At 33.8% G+C, this 21,592-nt stretch overlaps 1 protein-coding gene across 1 annotated transcript; it reads right to left on the bottom strand.

Moving 5' to 3' along the window:
- Positions 1-4,887: 4,887 nt before the first annotated feature.
- Positions 4,888-21,220, bottom strand: LOC127291222 (uncharacterized). Its single transcript, XM_051320202.1, has 2 exons — positions 19,523-21,220; positions 4,888-8,410 (listed from the first exon to the last, which is right to left on the bottom strand). The coding sequence occupies exon 2, from the start codon at positions 8,395-8,397 to the stop codon at positions 6,343-6,345; it is 2,055 nt and encodes a 684-aa protein (XP_051176159.1). The 5' UTR covers positions 8,398-8,410; positions 19,523-21,220; the 3' UTR covers positions 4,888-6,342.
- Positions 21,221-21,592: the final 372 nt, after the last annotated feature.

Raw genomic sequence — 21,592 nt, 5'->3', positions numbered from 1 at the left:
TTTTTCAAAACTTATCAAAATTTATTAATTTTCAAAATTTTATTAAAATTATCATTAAAATACAATTTTTTTTCAAAATTTCATTAAAATTATCATTTTTCAAAATTTATTAAAATTATTATTTCTAAGATTCTAAAATATAATTTTTCAAATTTTATTAAAATTATCATTTTTAAGACTTTGTGAAAAATATAATTTTTCAAAACTTATCAAAATTATTAATTTTCAAAAATCTATTAAAATTACCATTAAAATATAATTTTTTTTTTAAAAATTTCATTAAAATATAATTTTTCAAATTTTATTAAAATTACTATTTTTAAGATTCTAAAATATAATTTTTCAAATTTTATTAAAATTATTATTTCTAAGATTCTAAAATATAATTTTTCGAAATTTTGTTAAAATTATCATTTTTTTTGGATTTTGTGAAAAATATAATTTTTCAAAACTTATCAAAATTATTAATTTTCAAAATTTTATTAAAATTACTATTTGTAAGATTTTAAAATATAATTTTGCAAATTTTATTAAAATTACTATTTTTAAGACTCTAAAATATAATTTTTCAAATTTTATTAAAATTATCATTTTTAGGATTTTGTGAAAATACAATTTTTTCAAAACTTATCAAAATTACTAATTTTCAAAAATCTTTTAAAATTATCCTTAAAATACAATTTTTTCAAAATTTCATTAAAATTATCATTTTTCAAAATTTTATTAAAATTACTATTTGTAAGATTTTAAAATATAATTTTGCGAATTTTATTAAAATTACTATTTTTAAGATTCTAAAATATAATTTTTCAAATTTTATTAAAATTATTATTTCTAAGATTCTAAAATATAATTTTTCAAATTTTATTAAAATTATCATTTTTAGGATTTTGTGAAAAATATAATTTTTCAAAACTTATCAAAATTATTAATTTTCAAAAATCTATTAAAATTACCATTAAAATATAATTTTTTTTTCAAAATTTCATTAAAATATAATTTTTCAAATTTTATTAAAATTACTATTTTTAAGATTCTAAAATATAATTTTTCAAGTTTTATTAAAATTACTTTTTTTAAGATTCTAAAATATAATTTTTCAAATTTTATTAAAATTACTATTTTTAAGATTCTAAAATATAATTTTTCAAATTTTATTAAAATTACTATTTTTAAGATTCTAAAATATAATTTTTCAAATTTTATTAGAATTACTATTTTTAAGATTCTAAAATATAATTTTTTCGAAATTTTGTTAAAATTATCATTTTTAGGATTTTGTGAAAAATATAATTTTTCAAAACTTATCAAAATTATTAATTTTCAAAATTTTATTAAAATTATCATTAAAATACAATTTTTTTAAAATTTCATTAAAATTATCATTTTTCAAAATTTTATTAAAATTACTATTTGTAAGATTTTAAAATATAATTTTGCAAATTTTATTAAAATTACTATTTTTAAGATTCTAAAATATAATTTTTCAAATTTTATTAAAATTATTATTTCTAAGATTCTAAAATATAATTTTTCGAAATTTTGTTAAAATTATCATTTTTAGGATTTTGTGAAAAATATAATTTTTCAAAACTTATCAAAATTATTAATTTTCAAAATTTTATTAAAATTATCATTAAAATACAATTTTTTTAAAATTTCATTAAAATTATCATTTTTCAAAATTTTATTAAAATTACTATTTGTAAGATTTTAAAATATAATTTTGCAAATTTTATTAAAATTACTATTTTTAAGACTCTAAAATATAATTTTTCAAATTTTATTAAAATTATCATTTTTAGGATTTTGTGAAGAATACAATTTTTTCAAAACTTATCAAAATTACTAATTTTCAAAAATCTATTAAAATTATCCTTAAAATACAATTTTTTTCAAAATTTCATTAAAATTATCATTTTTCAAAATTTTATTAAAATTACTATTTGTAAGATTTTAAAATATAATTTTGCGAATTTTATTAAAATTACTATTTTTAAGATTCTAAAATATAATTTTTCAAATTTTATTAAAATTATTATTTCTAAGATTCTAAAATATAATTTTTCAAATTTTATTAAAATTATTATTTCTAAGATTCTAAAATATAATTTTTCGAAATTTTGTTAAAATTATCATTTTTAAGACTTTGTGAAAAATATAATTTTTCAAAACTTATCAAAATTATTAATTTTCAAAAATCTATTAAAATTACCATTAAAATATAATTTTTTTTCAAAATTTCATTAAAATATAATTTTTCAAATTTTATTAAAATTACTATTTTTAAGATTCTAAAATATAATTTTTCAAATTTTATTAAAATTATTATTTCTAAGATTCTAAAATATAATTTTTCGAAATTTTGTTAAAATTATCATTTTTAGGATTTTGTGAAAAATATAATTTTTCAAAACTTATCAAAATTATTAATTTTCAAAATTTTATTAAAATTATCATTAAAATACAATTTTTTTAAAATTTCATTAAAATTATCATTTTTCAAAATTTTATTAAAATTACTATTTGTAAGATTTTAAAATATAATTTTGCAAATTTTATTAAAATTACTATTTTTAAGACTCTAAAATATAATTTTTCAAATTTTATTAAAATTATCATTTTTAGGATTTTGTGAAGAATACAATTTTTTCAAAACTTATCAAAATTACTAATTTTCAAAAATCTATTAAAATTATCCTTAAAATACAATTTTTTTCAAAATTTCATTAAAATTATCATTTTTCAAAATTTTATTAAAATTACTATTTGTAAGATTTTAAAATATAATTTTGCGAATTTTATTAAAATTACTATTTTTAAGATTCTAAAATATAATTTTTCAAATTTTATTAAAATTATTATTTCTAAGATTCTAAAATATAATTTTTCGAAATTTTGTTAAAATTATCATTTTTAAGACTTTGTGAAAAATATAATTTTTCAAAACTTATCAAAATTATTAATTTTCAAAAATCTATTAAAATTACCATTAAAATATAATTTTTTTTTAAAATTTCATTAAAATATAATTTTTCAAATTTTATTAAAATTACTATTTTTAAGATTCTAAAATATAATTTTTCAAATTTTATTAAAATTATTATTTCTAAGATTCTAAAATATAATTTTTCGAAATTTTGTTAAAATTATCATTTTTAGGATTTTGTGAAAAATATAATTTTTCAAAACTTATCAAAATTATTAATTTTCAAAATTTTATTAAAATTATCATTAAAATACAATTTTTTTTAAAATTTCATTAAAATTATCATTTTTCAAAATTTTATTAAAATTACTATTTGTAAGATTTTAAAATATAATTTTGCAAATTTTATTAAAATTACTATTTTTAAGACTCTAAAATATAATTTTTCAAATTTTATTAAAATTATCATTTTTAGGATTTTGTGAAAAATACAATTTTTTCAAAACTTATCAAAATTACTAATTTTCAAAAATCTTTTAAAATTATCCTTAAAATACAATTTTTTTCAAAATTTCATTAAAATATAATTTTTCAAATTTTATTAAAATTACTATTTTTAAGATTCTAAAATATAATTTTTCAAATTTTATTAGAATTACTATTTTTAAGATTCTAAAATATAATTTTGCAAATTTTATTAAGATTATTATTTCTAAGATTCTAAAATATAATTTTTCAAATTTTATTAAAATTATTATATGTAAGATTCTAAAATATAATTTTTCAAACTTTATTAAAATTATTATATGTAAGATTCTAAAATATAATTTTTCAAACTTTATTAAAATTATCATTTTTAGGATTTTGTGAAGAATATAATTTTTCAAAACTTATCAAAATTATTAATTTATTATATTTATTAAAAAAAAAATTTTTTTTTTTTTTTTTAATTCTGTAAAATTTAATTATTGTTTGAAAATTAACAATACCTTTTAAATTTTAACTATTTCTAGAAATTTCAATTTTTAACCCTTCGAAAAAAAAAAACCCAAAATTTTTTTTTTTTTTTTTTTTTTTAACCATCATACAATAGTGTCAACCAACAACAAAAAAAAACAAAAGACCTATAACCTATCACTTTTGATAATAGGTTCTTTGTCGAATTTGGAGAATGGGGACCGGCTCCCTATCGTACAAACGATTGGGAGTTGTGGAGGGTGGACCCGCTTCTCAGGAGCAGTGGCCCGAAAAAGAGATATTCTCGAACCCAATGGTTTCAGGAATATCTCTGGTGCGAGTCCTCGGGGCAGTAACTTTGTCGTGGTTTTTGGGCTACGGTATGTATATATGTGTCCTGACGCGGTGAAAGGGACCTTACGGTTTAAAAGCAAATTGTAGAGAACGTGCTGTCAAAGAGAAGCAAGTAAATAGGCGTAGACTGCACCGCCTATGTTTAAATGTTTATAAAAAAAGACTATTGCAAGGGGACAATTTTTGATTTTTGGAAATCAAACAGCAACTCAAAAACTATCAATTTTTATATAAGAAAATTAAAATCGACAAAAACTAACGTTAAAGAAAGTGCTTTCAAACATGATTCAGAAAATATAATACGCGAAAGTTGAGTACGTCTAAATGTTCATAATAAAAAATTAATAGAAAAAAATAATTTCTATTTTTTGGAAATGAAATAGCAACTCAAATACTTTCAATTGGTATAAAAAAATAAAAATCAATTTTTTTGGCGTAAGGTCCCTTTCACCGCGTCAGGACACATATATATATAAATATATATATACGAAGCTTGTGAGAGTGAAATCCCATGGGTTTATTCTTTATTTTCAGCCTGACTTTTGGGAACCGACGGTTATCCGGAAGGGCCTTGGGAGACTGCCCCTTTTGGAGGATATGTGGAGGGTGGACAGGCGCCACACAATAATGTAATATATATATATTAAAATTTTTTTTTTTTTTTTTTTTTTTTTTTTTTTTAAATGGGAAAGAGAAAATAACCTTGTCTCCCCTTCTAGCCCTTTATCTGCCATGCCGCCAGTGCCACCGGATGTTGGATACCAACCCCTGTCTAAGGCTTTCCAATTGACATTCCTGCAATGTCATTATTGGACGCGGGGGCGGCGATCCAGGACCCGAGCGAGATGGCAAGTGGTGAGTTTACACTTATGCTAAACAACAAAAAAAAAGAAAAAGAGAACAAACAACAAAAAAAAAAAATACCAAAATTAGGTAAAGAAAAGATAAGGCTAAGGGTAAAGCCATTCCCCCTTCTTTTTTTTTTTTTTTGCAGAAGATCAACGTTCCCGTGAGTCGCGTTTGGGAGACGATCGGTCCAGAAGGGTTCCTTTTGGATCCGGTCAACTCATTGGCTGCCGCTCCTGTTTAGGATGAAGGACCTCCCCTCTCCTCTCGCGCGCTTCAATAATACATATGTATATACATAACATTCTAAAAATTTTCTTTCCTTTTTTTTTTTTTCTTTTATTTTATTATTATTATTTTTTTTTTTTTTTTTTTTTATATATATATATATATAAATTTATTAAAAAAAAAAATCGAGTTTTCTACCCCCTCCCCACCTCTTTAATTCCAGGGCCACCAACAGCACGAGCCTCCTTTTTATAAAATAATTTAGTTAAGGATTAATTAATTTAGCTTTTTTTTTTTTTTTTTTTTTTTTTTTTTTTTTTTTTTTTTTTTTTTTTTTAAAAAAAGTTTTATATATATAGAAAGGAGGGGACCTTCAATGCTTCAGCGCTTCGATACAAGGTAGGTTACATTATCTTATTCTCCCCATTCTTCGCAAATCAATGTCGATAAAATTATAATAATATCGGGTGGAATTTACCCGCTAACACTATCAATTTACATGATTTTCCACGACCGATCTCTCCATCAACCAAGCACTGACCCAAAACTCCCACAAATCATTAGACAGGTGATGATGTCTCGTTAGAGCACATTTGCACCCAGTCCTTTGACGACGTGGTAGGAAAGGATGTCTGGCAAAATATTGAGGGCGGCCCAAGTGGCAGTTCGGCGGTCAGACCACGTAAGCCTCCCTCTACAAGAGTTCTCTGTTCTTCTACATGAGAATGTGCTAGGACCTGTCCCGACGGTGCTGAAATTGATAAGAGAAATCGATCGTGGGTTTTCATGTATAAAATTTAAAACAAGGCAAAACTAAACAAAATTAACCAAACAACAAAAAAAACTTTAGTCATATATAAAGGTGCAATGTGTACATAGCACACTCTTTTGTTTTTCAACTAAACTGGTTGAAGTTTTTGTATGGGTAATACGATTACCCTTTTTAAACAGTTTTTGGTTGTTAAACTGACATTGGTTGATGCTGTTGATTTCGTTGTAGAAATTCCGAAACCTTCGGAATTTAGTTGTCAAGATTGGGTTGTAGGTACGAGATTCTTAGGTGCCTCAGCGGTCGATGGTTGGAGTTCCACGTCTTGATCTAGATTCGTCGATGTTGAAGAGATTTTTCCAGGTCTCTGCATATCTAGGTGCTCGTCTTGATTCCTCAACTTATACCCTGTCTCCGGAACGGGATCAGCCTTGTTCCTTTTGAAATCACTTTTGCCAGTGATAGTCCTGATTTTTCTACTGATTGAGTGTCGACATAGAAGGAGGAGACTGATAATGCCAAAAATTACCAAACCACTATAGGACCCATAAATAAGGATAGAGTGATGGGTTCTCCATTTTCGCTGCATCGCAAAATTCTCCAATTCCTGTTCCAGTTGTTCCAGAGTTTTGGAGTTGGTATCGAAATTGGGGGTCTTCAATTTTGTTCGAACATTCTCTTGAATTTCCATCGTAGTTGTTAAATGGGAATAGGTAGAAAATACACTTGAAATCCGTTTTAAGTCCAGGTGTAACTCGGGTTCATATAAGATCTCCGTTTGGCCTACCTGAGTTGCTGTTGCTGGGATAATTATATCTTTTGTCTTTGCTGAACATCCTGGGGCCAACCTTATTATCCCAGTACCAGTGATATTTATTTTGATCGGATAAGCAGAGTGGCAGATTATCAGTAATACTTCCGGCTTGGCCACTGAATAAAGCCAGGCTGCTAAAGTCCGAAGAGGTTTCCAAAAAGATTCTAGACTTGAAGTAATTCTGATATCACAGGTTCGTAGTACTTTGTCCGTGGGGTTGGTCAAGAGTGATACCTCACAGATTGGTCTGTTCTGAAGGTCGTAAATGGGAGATCCCTTCAGACATGCATGGAACGATGTCGTTGTCCTACAATTTTCCCAATCCTTGTCTTTAAGCAGAAGATAGGTTCTTTGCTCCTTATCGACGATTAAGTAGTTGTATGCAGGGTTCACGTATGCCCTAGTGGATGCGTTTCCAAGTTCACCTTGAAGGGTCGGCAGTGGATGTAGTTTGAAGGCCGCATATTTGTCTTGTTCCAAGAGAGGAATGTCTATCAAAATTTTGATTTTGTGGTCCTCGCATAGAATACTGGTTGTGGCTACTTGCATTAATTCGTCAACGCTGACCTTGGGTCCAGGTATGGGGAAAATAACATCAGTGGCGTTATTTCTAATGTCGTCGAGGATAGGTCCCAGTTGTTCTGAAGATAAAATTCCAGGATGTAATTGTCCTCTTCTAGCATCGTGAACTGCGTCTAACATTGTTGTCGTCGCTCGGATGCTGTGATCAAGTCCTAATTTTATGGCGGCCAGTGTCTTGTCCAGGAGTTTGGAGTATTCTTGGAATTCAGAATGTTGGAATTGTCCATTTAGTTCCTTATTCAGGGTGTCGAAAGATTGGTGTAGTTCCTGCAAGACTTCGTCGTGATGTTGCACCTGACTATGCAGACTTTCTAATTGAGACCTAACCACATGTGTCTGCTTTCCAACAAGGTGTGATAAGTTTGCTTGTGCCTCATTTAATTCTTGCATAACTGCTTCGTAATGTTCACCATCTTCGTAGTTTAGCACACCAGCGATGGGTCCTGCAATCTTTCCAAGGAATCCAAAAAGGGGAACACTGCGCCGAGCTCGAAATTGTGATGATACCAATATGGGAAGATTCTGGCGTGTTCTTTCCAGTTCTTCTATTTGCCGCTGAAGTTCTCGTTGTAGGTCTGCAGCTATCTCCCATCGGTCCTCCCAGGGAAATGATTTGATTCGGACTCCGCACCATTCTTCCTTTGGAAAGCATTGCTGCTTCACGTCGTTCAGTTTATAATTTAAATCTTCGAAATGCCTCACTTGTTTGCCGATGTCCAGGAAGATGCTGATCCTCCAATTACTAACTGACCTTCTTACTTCTCCCGAATATTCGTAATATATCCCACTACTTATGTCAAGTGAGGTAATCTGGTATCCGGGGCCTTCAATTGGTCCTATTGGTACTGGATTGATCTGCGCCTTCACGATAATTGAGTTAGAGAGGTGCAAAACGATTAAGTATTGTGCCAAGTACATCTTTGTTTTTTTTCTACAAAAAAAATATTGAATGTATGTTAATAACAAATTTTTGTGAAGGTGACAGTTAAAGATAGGTAACCATCACCTTGTCTTTGTGTTTAGCGAATCTTTCGCCATTGTCATCTTCTAAAATGACATTATTATTTTGGGTTAACCCTACAACAGTGTACGGACCATTAGCTCGATTATCGAACTTGTTCGTCCTAACCTCTTTGTAGGTATAGACTTGGTCGCCAACCTTGACCTTCGATGGTCTTGACTTTCGGTCATAAAACTCTTTGGAGCGTTGCTTTGCTCCTTTAAGTTTGTCGGCTGCCAGATTCTGAAGTTCGTGCAATCGGACCACGAGGTCCTTTAGGTATGAACCATAGGTTTCTAGTTCTGGCCCAAGTGGCAGGGAGGACGGGATCCGGGCTATTCGTCCAAAAACTAACTCGAATGGGGTTAGGTTAGTAGCTTCATGAACTGACGTGTTATAATTGAGCATGGCAAAAGGAAGTAGACGATCCCAATCGTCAAAATCCTGAGCATAGTGCTTAATATAATCCGTCAATTCAATATGGCTTCTTTCCAACGCTCCGTTGGTTTGAGGGCGATATCCGGAAGTTGTAAGTTGTTTTACCCCAAAGATGCTTTCAAGCTTTCGCATTAGGGAGCTTATAAAACTACCTCCTCTATCTGTGAGGACGCATCGAGGCGCTCCATATACAGAAAAGAGGTTTGCTGCAATGGCATGGGCAATGGTGGTTGTTTTTATGTCTGGTATGGGGACCGCAATGCAATATTTACTGAAATTGTCCTGCATTGTTAGTATATGTCTATTGCCGTTGGGAGTGGTTCGAAGTTTTCCCACGGTATCTAGGGACACTTTGTCAAAGGGTTGCGCAGGGGTATCTGTTATTAGCATAGGTTCACGAGTTCGAGCCCTGGCGAGTTTATTCTCAAAGCAACTTTTGCACTTGCGAATATACTCTGTAACTTCGTCTCGCATTCTAGGCCAATAATACCTCTCACGTATTCTTCTATAGGTCTTAGTTATGCCTTTATGCCCTCCAATCAGACTGCCATGGAATTCTGATATTATCTTGGGGCGCAATTGTAAGGGTGGTACCTCGATTTTTCCGTGGCATAGTGTGATATTTATATCGCCACCGCGGAATATTCCTGCTAAAAGCTCCGTCATTTTATTTTGAGGGAGTGCTCCTAGAAGGTCACCCGAATTGGCCATTCGGCAATGTTTCTGATTGTCTAAGGTCAATGCATGTCTCAAGTTTGTTAGTCCAGTGATTACGTCATTCCAATTGATTTCGTCAAAATGTCGCTTTTTCACAATAATTGAGTATACCCTATAACGTCCACAGATAGTGACGTACACCTGTCCTTTAATTGGTTTACTGTCTCTGATGTCTTGTAAATCGATCTTTTCGGTTGCCACTAAAAGTTTCACAATGGGGTCAATGGGTTCACAGTCTTCGGAAATAAAGTGGGCGTAGTTATCTCTTTTGTAAGTTAAAGGTTCTGTCCATTGATGTGAAATGTTTGGTGGGTTTGAATGGGCACAATTGTTGAGATTATCTTCTTCATTGCCTGAGGAATCAGGGGAGGAGGAAGAATCACAGTAGGGAAGGTTTAGGTCCATTAATAGATTCCGTTTTGTCTTACTTCCGAACTCACTTGTAGGGGTTAATCTACGGGGCGTCATTTGTGTTTTTCTTCGCACTTTTTCCTCTTGTTTTTCCTTATTGTAATCCGAAAACCTCAAAAATGGGGTGGAGTGTGCTTCGGGGATTGTTACCCGACCAGGAGTGAATGATGGCAAATTTGCGGTAAAGTCACGATCGATGTTGGGGGTTTCAAAAACTTCGGGAATGTCTTTAAAGCGGACTATACTCCTCTTTCGCGTGGGGGAGGGATTACTCGTTAGCGGGGTATCCACTGTGGTGGTGGGGAGAAGTTTAAGTTCTGATGGAGGGGGTTTCTCACTTTCTTGAGTTTCAACGCGGCTCTTGTCTAGCTGTTCCAAAAATTTTCTTAGTCTTTCCTCAAATTCTGCATCATCATTTTCTTGACATGGGTCCAGGGTTTTTAGATACTCCAAGTACTCATGATCACTATCTCCATCAGAAACGTAGACCTTCTTTCTAGGGGTCCTATCCATCCCTTCATGATCCCATGTTAAGGTTTGGTTAGTTTGATCTGAGCGATTCTTTAGGATTTCGTTAAACCTTTTGACCGATCGATCTAGGCTAGTTTCTGGTTCACATACGTCTTCTTCGGCGAGAGAATTGGAACTTTCCTCGCTGTCTGGGGGTCGGGGAGGTCCTTGAATGATGATCTTGTCCTCGGGAATTTCTGTAACAGGTTCTGTTTCGGATGACTCTGATGAAGAAGAGGAACTGGACTCAGATTCGGGTTCCATAAGGGCACCTTCCCTGGCCAATCTATCTGCATTTTCATTTCCATCGATTCCGTCATGTCCAGGAACATGTTCCCAGATGACGTCCATATGTTTTAATGCATTGATTAGCTTCTCATACACTCTTTGATTTTTTACAGGCTTGTTATCGTTGGTTTTCCAATTATTGTTTTGCCATTTTGGAACCCATTCTGTTATTCCTTGGACGAGAACCTTTGAGTCGGTTTTAATTCTTAATCTGTTTATGCCGCCCTTCTTTGCTTGTCGGACGGCGGTGGCTGCTGCTTCAATTTCGGATGCGTTGTTTGTTTGTCTACCCCTATATCTTCGTGAAATGTTGAGGGGATGATCCGGGCCGAACCAAACTCCTATACCTGCGCGGGGTCGTACACCGCCATTGTCACAACACGCACCATCCACATAAACGTTCGTATATGAGTCTAACGACGGGGGTGTCCATGGACTTGGGGGTGACACTGGTTTTAGGGCGTTTTCGGGGGTGGGCTTGTTTGTTTTCACAATATTAGGTGGGAGGCTGGGAAAGGCGCTACTACTTGATCGAAACACTGGGGGATCCGAACTTTCTTCATAATCACTGTCAGGAAAATTTTCTTCGGATGATGAACTGTCTTCTTTTCTGCCAGGGGGATCGTTGTTTAATTTCGTTTTACGTTTCTTCAGTCGCTTTGCCACGCAGCTGACATCCAATTCTATTGGATTAATTTTCAGAGGGGGAACATAGGGTTCATCTCCATCTGGATCCTTTGTTTGTGAGGATCCTCTGGGTCTTCCTCTCGGTCTCAAAGGAGGTTGTGAGGATGGTCCTGGGGTGGGAGAATTAACTGTACCTTGTAGCCGTGATGTAGATGGTACTTCTGACGGCCTCCGCAAAATAGCCTTGGGTTGAACTTGGGTGACTATTGAAGGTTTAGGTTTACTGGGGCCACCTAGAGTTTTAATGGATGGGGGTACTAGGGGCGCCTTAGGGTCATATTTGGAAGGAACCTTGAAAGTTGGGGTTGGTCTCAGGGAGGGTCGTTGTTCCAAGGGATTTGATGATCTGGTCCTTGGATTCGTTACTTCCTGTGGGTTGCCTTTCTTACTTTTTCTTTCAGGATTCGTTTGTACATTGTCCTTGCCCTTATTTTTGAAAGAGGACCTAGTGGTAATAGGGAGTGCTCTTAATTGTTCCGTTTTGCGTTCCGGAAGCGAGGTATTATCTTCTGGATCTGATTCTTTTGTGTCATCGGTCCAATCTGAGTCCGAAGAGGAAGTTGCATCCATTTTTGTTTCATTTCTTTCAAGGGGGTTATTGGAAAGTGCCCCAACAATCCTGTTGATCTTGCCTGGCTTATATTCGAATTTATATTGATAGTCCTGGAGTCTGAGTCTCCAACGCATGAGTCTCGCTCCAGGATTCTCAACATAAGACATCCAGTGAACTGGTTCAAAATCACATGCTAGAGTAAATTCTCGACCGTATAGATAGGGTCGGAAATTTTCTACAGCATACAAGATTGCCAGACATTCTTTTTCGGCCTTAGGATATTTTCGTTCATTTTCGTTTAGTGTTTTTGAAAAGTATGCGACGGGTAGATCAATCCCATCCTTTTCCTGGGTGAGTATAGCACCGATTGCGTACTCCGAGGCGTCAGTTGTTAATTTGAACCTTCCTGCGAAATTTGGATATTGCAGAATAGGTTTGCGACATAGGTATTTTCTAAGCTTTAGAAAACTTTTCTTTTGGGGTTCATTCCATCCCCACTTGTTGTCCTTTTTCAGTAGGTCAGATAGGGGTTTGGCTAATTTAGCATAATCTTTAATAAACCGGCGATAATACCCAGAGAGTCCTAAAAAGCTTCGAATTTCCTTTTGGGTTTTAGGTTGTGGAAAATTCTTAATAGCTTCGATTTTATCCGGGTTAGGTTTTATGCCGTTTTCGCTTATTATATGGCCGAGATATGCTACTTCTGTTTTTAGAAATTCGCACTTATCGGGTTGTAATTTTAAATTAGCTTCTCGAAGTTTGGAAAAGAGTCTTCGTGCTCTCCTATCATGTTCTTCGAGTGTGTCCGAGTAAATTATAATGTCGTCTAAGTACACAAATGCTTCCGTGTCGAGCATAGTACTTAGGACATTATTTAGTAGTCGTTGGAAAGTGGGGGGTGCATTTTTAATTCCCATAGGCATTCTCCGATACTCGAAATGTCCATTGCGTGAGGAAAATGCAGTTTTGTGTCTGTCATCCGGGTGTGTTTCAACCTGGTGAAAACCGCTCGCAAGATCGAACACGGTGAAGTACCTAGCTTTTCCGAGACGGTCAAAGATGGCGCTGATGTTGGGGAGGGGGAAAGCATCACCTATGACCTTTTCATTTAGGGCCCTATAATCGATAACAACCCTCCACTTTTTCTCGCCAGAGGCGTCAAGTTTTTTCGGTACTATCAAAAGTGGAGAATTGTAATCGGAATTAGAATGCCCGATTATACCGCTATTAAATTGTTTAAGAAGCTGAGTGTCTATTTGCTCTAGGGCTTCATTAGGGGAGCGATATTGTTTTCTTCGGATAACCTGTTCATCGATTGTCGGGATTCTATGTTGGATCAGATGGGTGCACGAAAGCATTTCTCCATTTAAATGGAAGATATCCGCGAAGTCCTCTGCCCATCGATTCACAAAGTCTTTTTCTTCCGGGGTCAAATGGGACACATGTAGGGCATTTTTCACTTTCACTACGCGATCGGGGTACTCGGTTTCGGAATTGGTTAAGGGACTTTCCGTATCGGAATCTGAAAATTCTTCTCCTGGGAATTTACAAAAATCAAAAGGAATTATTTCTTGCGGGGTAATATGTACATCAACGTCTTCCTCGGTAGTGTTGATTGCCATTGCATGGCAAATATTGTCTTTGTTAGATACCAAGGCCTCGCCTAGATAAATTCCCTTTGGAGTTTGTATTCGCGGGAGGTATCCTTCACATAATTCGGGGTGAGTAGTGTCTATTGCCACGGGTCTTCTTGTCCTTGCTTTTAAGCTAAGGACTCTGGCAAAAGGTTTTATTTGTGGTTTTAGGATCTCTTTCGCTTCCAGTGATTCTCTATCTATAAAAGGGATAGGGGTCACTGGTTTAGAGATAGTGACAAGAGCATTATGCCTAAATGAAATTTGGGCCTGCTCTAGTCGAAGGTAGGGCCTTCCTAGAATTCCATGTGTAGAAATGGGGAAATTATTTCTAACTATGTGAAATTCTACAGGAATGTCAAAGAGTGTTAATTCGACAGTGCCTAATGTTTTCACGGTGTGATTCGTGATTCCGGTGATCTCAGCACATTTACTTCGTGTAAATGTGAGGTCAGGACTTAATACACACACTTTAATCAGATTTGTGTCGGATCCAGGATCCACCAGAAAATTGACCTTGGGTATCCTGAATTCAGGTGCAGATAACTGCACTACTGGGGAGTCTTCGGCTTGGGATCCTGCTCTAAAGACCCTATTTGGTTGTCCGCAAAGTGGACGCTCCGTTGACGCTGAGGAGTGGGACTCGCTGCCGCGTCTAAGCGTCGAGTCGGCTGAAAGTTTAAATTTCCTTGAGGAGAATTTGAACTTCCTTGCGGACCAGGGGATACCGAACGGGGTGGGGTGACACTTGGTTTAAATCCTGAGTGCTGCCGGTTGTAGTTAGGTTGGTATCCCATTGCCTGTCCGGGGGTAGATTGGTAGACCATGGGCTGCATAGGAGAGGGTTGGTACGCCATCGGTTGAAGAGGGGGTTGGTAATTCATAGGTGGAATGAATTGAGGCATCATCGTCCTGTAGAAGGCCGCTAGTTGCTCAGGGGTAAACTGTGGCGTCTCATTATTTGATCCTCGTGATGATCTCAGAATCGAGGTTTCCTTTTCACCGTCGGATTTCCGTTTGTCCGAAGATGGTTTCTCGGCTTGTCTGGAATAAGGGCTGGGGGATCTTGGTCGTTCCTCTGATCTGGTAATGTGATACGAAGATGCCCTGGTTTTATCAAAATATTTTTGGCGCTCCTCTGCGCGAAGGGCATGTTCGCAGGCCTCTTCTAAGTCTACGGGGTTTCTAGTGTCAACAAAAATTGACATTTCTTCTGGTAGTCCGCGAATGAAAGATTCGAGGGCACAATCTATAATCGGTTGTATTAAGAGTTCACTTTCGGGAAACACTCGCGTACGCGCGTTGGGGACATCGGCTTCGCGAAATCGTCGATTGTACTTTGCTTCGAGGGCATGTTTTGCACCACTTAGAAGTCCGCGCAACCTATCGTTATAGTCCCGCACAGTTTCGGATTGTTTCATCCTTATGGTCATGATATTCTCGAAATACCATTGGTATTTCTTTGTAGATGCAAATCGTTTTTGCAAATGAGCAACAAGCTCGTCCACTCTATTGAAATGTTTATCTCTAACACTTTCCCTAGCTGCGCCCTTTAACTTACTAAGGACTGCTTTGAGGAAACCCGGTTCTGTGGCATCGGTGGTGAATACGACACCATTTGCTACATCTTGTAGAAATTCTCTTAAGGGTGGGTTCTTTCCGTCAAAGAAAGGGATGTGGTATGTACTCTGTTGTAGGGTCATACATTCGAGGACAGATGCCATAGCGGCCGTAGTGTCCTGGTTAATTTGTCGAAGTGTTATGTTGGCATGTTCTGTCTCTAATAAAGAGTGATTATTCCCGCCCCTTGCGCCGGGGTTATCTTCGGGATTGTCCGGCATTTTTGCTAAAAGGGTCTTAATTGACAAAAAGGAATAAAAAAAATTGATTTGTTACAAGGGGTGATGATATGCGTGTTTAAACATACATGTATATATTATATATATATATACATACATATATGCCCACGAACACATACACATATACTTATGTGCCCCTTTTTTGTTTTTTTATACGCAAACTTGGCAGTCTCTTCTTTTCGAGAGGGGAACAAACTATCTCTCTTATTTTCTCTTTTTTTTTTTTTTTTTTTTTTTTTCTTACGCCACCGCGGAATATTCCTGCAAACTTGCTTCAAGGAAATTGAGCATGCGGAAAATTATAATCTGTCGCGTTGGCTGATTTTGTTTGTGTCGCTAATGATGGTACTTGATTTGAAATTTTTGTTTAATTGAGCATAGTCGACGTAAAATCGGTTATTCGCTTTCTTAAAAACCAGTACTAAGGGGATGTTACAAGGCGACGTCGGCATAGGTGTTAAATCTTTGTGTGTTTTGTCAGTCAGAATAGGTGAAACCATTTTAGAAAAATTATTAATTATTTTCAGTCCAAAATCATTACGTCACTGTCATATGCCGTAGTCTCGTCAGAGTCGTTTGAATTATCGTTTAAGTGGTGTTGTAAGAGTTCTATTCTGCGACGAGCCAATTCTTCCTCTCTTTCAAGGTCAATTACTCGAGCTTGTGGAGGGGGAACTTGGGGGTTATTTGGACCTGCTATCGGGAGGACAACCGGGGACAAAGGTTTTACTTTATTAATGGGTCTGATTTTTAATGTCGGTTCGGTAAGGTTATAATAAATTTCCGAACTCGGAACTCTTGTCGCTGATTGTTTTTCTGTAATTGTGGGTGCACTCCTTTTTCCCGCAATTTTTCCCCACCTCTTTCCTGCTCTTTTTCCTCTAGGGTTTTTATTGAGCGAAAATCCGTTTATACTGGACATTTTAAAGTATTCATTATCGAAAATTTTCCTTTCTTTTCACTGATTTTCATTAATTCCACGTCAGGAATTCGTTACATTTATATCAACTCAGCAAGAAGCTTTCCTCACGGGGAGATCGTACTGAAACCAGCGCTTTTGAATGTTACGAGATGCGAAAGAGAATTTGATTTTCTTCCTATCTCGCTTTTCTTTTCGGAAAATTATTCAAATGCAGCATAGGAATTTCCGATCTCGCGGTGTCGTACTGGCAACAGCGATGGAGAGTAACTGGTTTTATAATCAATTTAATGATTCTAAAACTTCGTTTTGTAACGACTTTTCTGCATGGATATTAAGGAAATTCTCAGGATTCAGATTTTCTTTTAAGTTTTTCCGAATTGGAGAATTTTCGCAGTGTAACAACTCAGCAAGAAGCTTTCCTCACGGGGAGATCGTACTGAAACCAGCGCTTTTGAATATTACGAGATGCGAAAGAGAATTTGATTTTCTTCCTATCTCACTTTTCTTTTCGGAAAATTATTCAAATGCAGCATAGGAATTTCCGATCTCGCGGTGTCGTACCGGCAACAGCGATGTAGAGTAACTAGTTTTATAATTAATTTAATGATTACAAAACTTCGTTTTGCTACAACTCTCCTAAAGGGAAAACCTTAAGTAAAAATTATTTTTAAAAGAAAATTTCAAACAGTATTTATAAATTTTGGAATGATAGTAATCCCAATTCAATGGCGCTTTGTCTGCCAATTATTCCCGTTGTAATGTGACAATCTTGCGAGAAGAAAGAGTCCACTACACAAAAACAGATCTCGATTCCATTTACTGGTAGAAAAACAATGCCTAAGATTTCTGCATATTCGTCATTTATGCAATCTCCCGACGGGAAGCCAAGAATCGCGCAGTCTGTCTTAAGTTGTGTCTCACAAATATAATTAAGTTTAGTATCGTTATCGATAGGGATTTCTAAACTATTACAGAGATGTTCTGAATGTACTGTCACAGTTTGTGCACTGTTATATTGTACTCGAATAGTCATAGTAATTTAGACATGACAAAAAAAAATTTGATTATAATAAAATTATTCTTCCGTTCAGTCTTTTAAACGAGAAACTGACCGTCTCTATTCTTCGAACTCTAAGGTCTTGTTTAGTCGTATGAGTAAGCACGTCAGCTGATCCAACAAGTGTGAGTGAGAGTCTCTGTAATTCTCGTCGGTTAACAATGCCTCCGTGGTGAAGTGGATGTTTCGGGTTATATGTCACAAAATAATCTAATTTAATTTGTGATTCTGGTTTTGGTCGTCTATTTAAGGGATGAAATTTATACTCTGATTTTACCGAAACTTGATTTTCCTTAACAATTTCGTTTTTAACGGGGGTAGTCTCTATTTTCGTATCTGAATTTTTCGATTTGTTTTGAATATTTTTATTGCGTGAATTAATTCGTTTTTTTGAGCGACCGCCACGAGGCCTAATTTTATGTGGCATAATTTGAATGATTCATAGCAAAAAAAAGAAATAAAAATCAATAGTTTTCAATTACTTCTTTAACAGAGTAAAGTGGCCTTTAAACAGAAAAGTTGAAATAAGATTCCTGATAATTCCGTAATTAGAGAGAGCGAAAAGGTGACGATAAATAACACGAAAGTAAATAAAAGAAAAATTTCTATTAAAGACATGTTAAGTATAGAAGAAAAATAGGTTTCTTTCTTTTGCAATGAGAATTTTTTTCTTATTTCAAAATGAAACAAATTTTTAGGATTCGCTGTTATGAATTTTGATTAGTCATCATCAACGACATAGTCGGAGAGCCAGAATCAAAAATTGGGAATGAGTCGTCATCAATGACCAAGGTCAGAGAGCCAAATTCACAATTTTTCGCAATTCAAACAGGTTGTCACTTAAATCTTTGAATACATTAGGAAATTGAAAATTTTCCTTTTGAAAATTTTTCTCTTTTGAATTCTCAAAGTAAAGTATAAAGAATGGAGGAAAATATTAGGCAGTTAAAGAAATATCACTTCTTTCTGTTTTTCTCGATGAGGATTCTTCTCTTATTTCGAAAAGAAACAAATTTCCAGAGTTACTGTTATGAATTTCGATTAGTCATCATCAACGACATAGTCGGAGAGCCAAAATCAAAATTGTGAATGAGTCATCATCAACGACCAAGGTCGGAGAGCCAAAATCACAATTTTTCGCAATTCAAACAGGTCGTCATGTACTTTTTGAATGCATTAGAAATTGAAAAGGTTTTTCCTCGGAAAAATCCTCTCTTACACAATTCTCAAAAAGAAGTTTGAAATTAGTTGATGAAAGTTTTTAACTATTCTTTTCTTTTAATTGAAAGAATTTTCGGAACCAATGTCTCAGATAATGTCATCATCAACGACCAAGGTCGGAGAGCCAAAATCATAAATTAGGATTGCGTCATCATCAACAACATAAGTTGGAGAGCCATAATCCAGAATTTATTTTTAAGACAAAGTCATTATGTACTTTTCTTTCAATACAAGGAAAAGAAAATCAATCACTCAATAAATTAGAATCATTGATTTTTAGTTTTAAAATGTTAGTAAGGTATAAGTATAAGAATGTTAAATTAAAAGTAGATGTGAAATTTTGTCAAAATTAAATTTTTTGAAAAACTCTAAAGTGACAATTGATGAAAATCAATTGTTCCGATAACGTAGCTGACAGCAACGTAAGGAAAAATCCCACCGCTGCCACCATCAGCTTGTTACGAACCGAAAAATATTAATTATAAAGATTATTATTTTTATATGTCCTGGAGGCACCAAGCTGCCGAAATTAAAAATTTCGTTTAATTTTATGGGATCGTGTATCCTTTTTTAGAAGAAAACTGCCAAGTTACGTTATTTGAAAAATTGAATTTTAGGGAATAAACACAATGAAACAATTAAGACCCTTTTATACATTTATTATAAAAAGAAATCTTTGATTTTAAAATATAGAAATAATACAGTAAGATAAGAGGAAGGAACGATACATGTTTTAAAAGACTTACGATACTGCTTATTCTACCGTCGCAAGCTAACGAGGGCGAGGCGTCGAGCTGCTATCCGACGGGCGGAAAAATATGCACACTTATGAAAGCGCGAAAATGTCAATGGGTAGCGCACGAAAATGCACTCACGGGTCCATCGAATTTAAACAGCGCAGGCACCACACGTGCGGACTGGCCGGTCAAAAGACAAAAATTCAATAATTTAATTTTATTCAAATTATTGGATTTTTATTAAACGCGACTTCCGTTGGACTTCGTCGGCGTGAAGTATTCACTTTAAATTTTCGTCCGTTCAATTTTAATCACTATCTATGTAGTGGATTGCAAAAATTGAAAAACCGACTCACGGACGGGCTTAGTCCCGGCGTCTCAAAAATCGTTTTTATGCCTCTGAAAAATTTCAGAGCTGACTCGCGAATGAGAGTTGTACTGCGATTAATTGACTTCCGCGATGCACTTTTATATGAACGTTTAGAGACTTCAGGTGGGAAAATTTTGTGGACTAAGGGTTTTTAACACGTGAACAAGGCGTGAGCTCTGGGCCTGTTACCATGCCAATAATGCTGAGTTTTTATTTTCTTTTAATGGTATAGCCAAATATAATAATATGCACTTGATAAAATCAAGCATAATTATTATTGAAAAGACTTGTTGTCTTTTGGATTTATTTTATGAATTTTCCTTGTTGGAAAATGATTTGATTTTTGGTATTTTTACCCTTCCTTTTTTTTTTGCAACAATTACAACTTTGATGTTGTATTGTCATGAGCATGTAGGATTGTTAGGCCCAGGATACGTTAAAAAAAAAGAATGGGGGGGTAGAGTAAGAAAGGATGGAAGCTGAAGAATTACGTTCAAGGAAAAGCTCATCGCGTAGATTTATTTGAATTATTATTATTATATCCCTTTTTTTTCGCGAGAAGTCCAATTTCTAATGTGGCTCCTGTACTTATCCATACTCATTTTAGACCCGCAAGTGATAATATCGTGGCTTACAAAACAAGGTATCCATTGTTATCATTTGCAATCAATAATTCCGTTAAATTTTAAATTATGAACATTGCCGCAGCGTCCAATGCATTCAGGGTGCTGCCGCAATGTTCGTTAACGCACTCGCAACATTCGCAACATTACCATTCGCTACTTCCTTCAATTTTAAGTGGAGAACATTGCCGCAATGTTTAATGCGCTTAGAACGCTACCGCAATGTTCACTAACACATTCGCAACATTCCCATTTACTAACTTCTACAATTTTTGTTTGGGAACATTGCCGCAACGTCCAACGCATTCGGAGCGTTGCCGCAATGTTCGTTAACGCATTCGCAACATTTGCAACATTAAATTCAAAGATTGTCGATTATATTTCATATATATAATGATTTTCACCTTTTAAGGTTATATTTAATTATAAATGCCCGTAGAAATTTGAAATTATATTAGAGTACATGCACATATATCCATTTGCGATTTACATTTTTATTCTAAATAGTTATAATAATAATATGTGCACACATAACATTCCAAGAACAAGGCCCGAGTCCGTTCTCATCGCATTATGCTGACGATTGAATTTTATTGTCGAAGTATTGTATTAAAATTTACGAGAAATAAATTTCAACACAACACAAAAAAAAATTAAATTTTTAGGTACCACCGTGACATGTATATTTTACAAGACGGTTTTCGGTTTGATAAAATAAAAATTTTTTTGGTATTTTTCAAGAAAAAAATTAGTTTAGAAGTAATTTTCGTTTTGTGAAAAATTAATTTTAAAAGACGTTTATATTTATTAGATGTATGTAATTCAAATTTGTATAAAACATTGAAAATAACAGTAAAAAAAATTAATTACTATACTGGGAAAATCTCTCCTTTAAATCTAACTTTTATCTATAAATTTATCATCTTTCATTTATAATCCTTCAAAAAAATTCAAATATTTAAATTTTTTTAAAAAATATTATCTTAAATTAATTGGATAAGAATTAATTCATTTTTTTAAGTGAAATATTTGCTTTTTTAAAATATAAATAAAAATTATTTGATACAATTTTATTTTATCGATTCA

This window comes from Leptopilina boulardi, unplaced genomic scaffold (assembly GCF_019393585.1).
Source record: "Leptopilina boulardi isolate dan_hultmark-lab unplaced genomic scaffold, ZJU_Lbou_2.1 LbouV2_128, whole genome shotgun sequence".
NCBI lineage: Eukaryota > Metazoa > Arthropoda > Insecta > Hymenoptera > Figitidae > Leptopilina > Leptopilina boulardi.
This window is presented reverse-complemented; position numbering and strand designations above follow the sequence as displayed.

Coding starts and splice junctions, on each gene's coding strand:
- LOC127291222 (XM_051320202.1), bottom strand. CDS start 8,397: ATGTACTTGGCACAATACTTAATCGTTTTGCACCTCTCTAACTCAATT.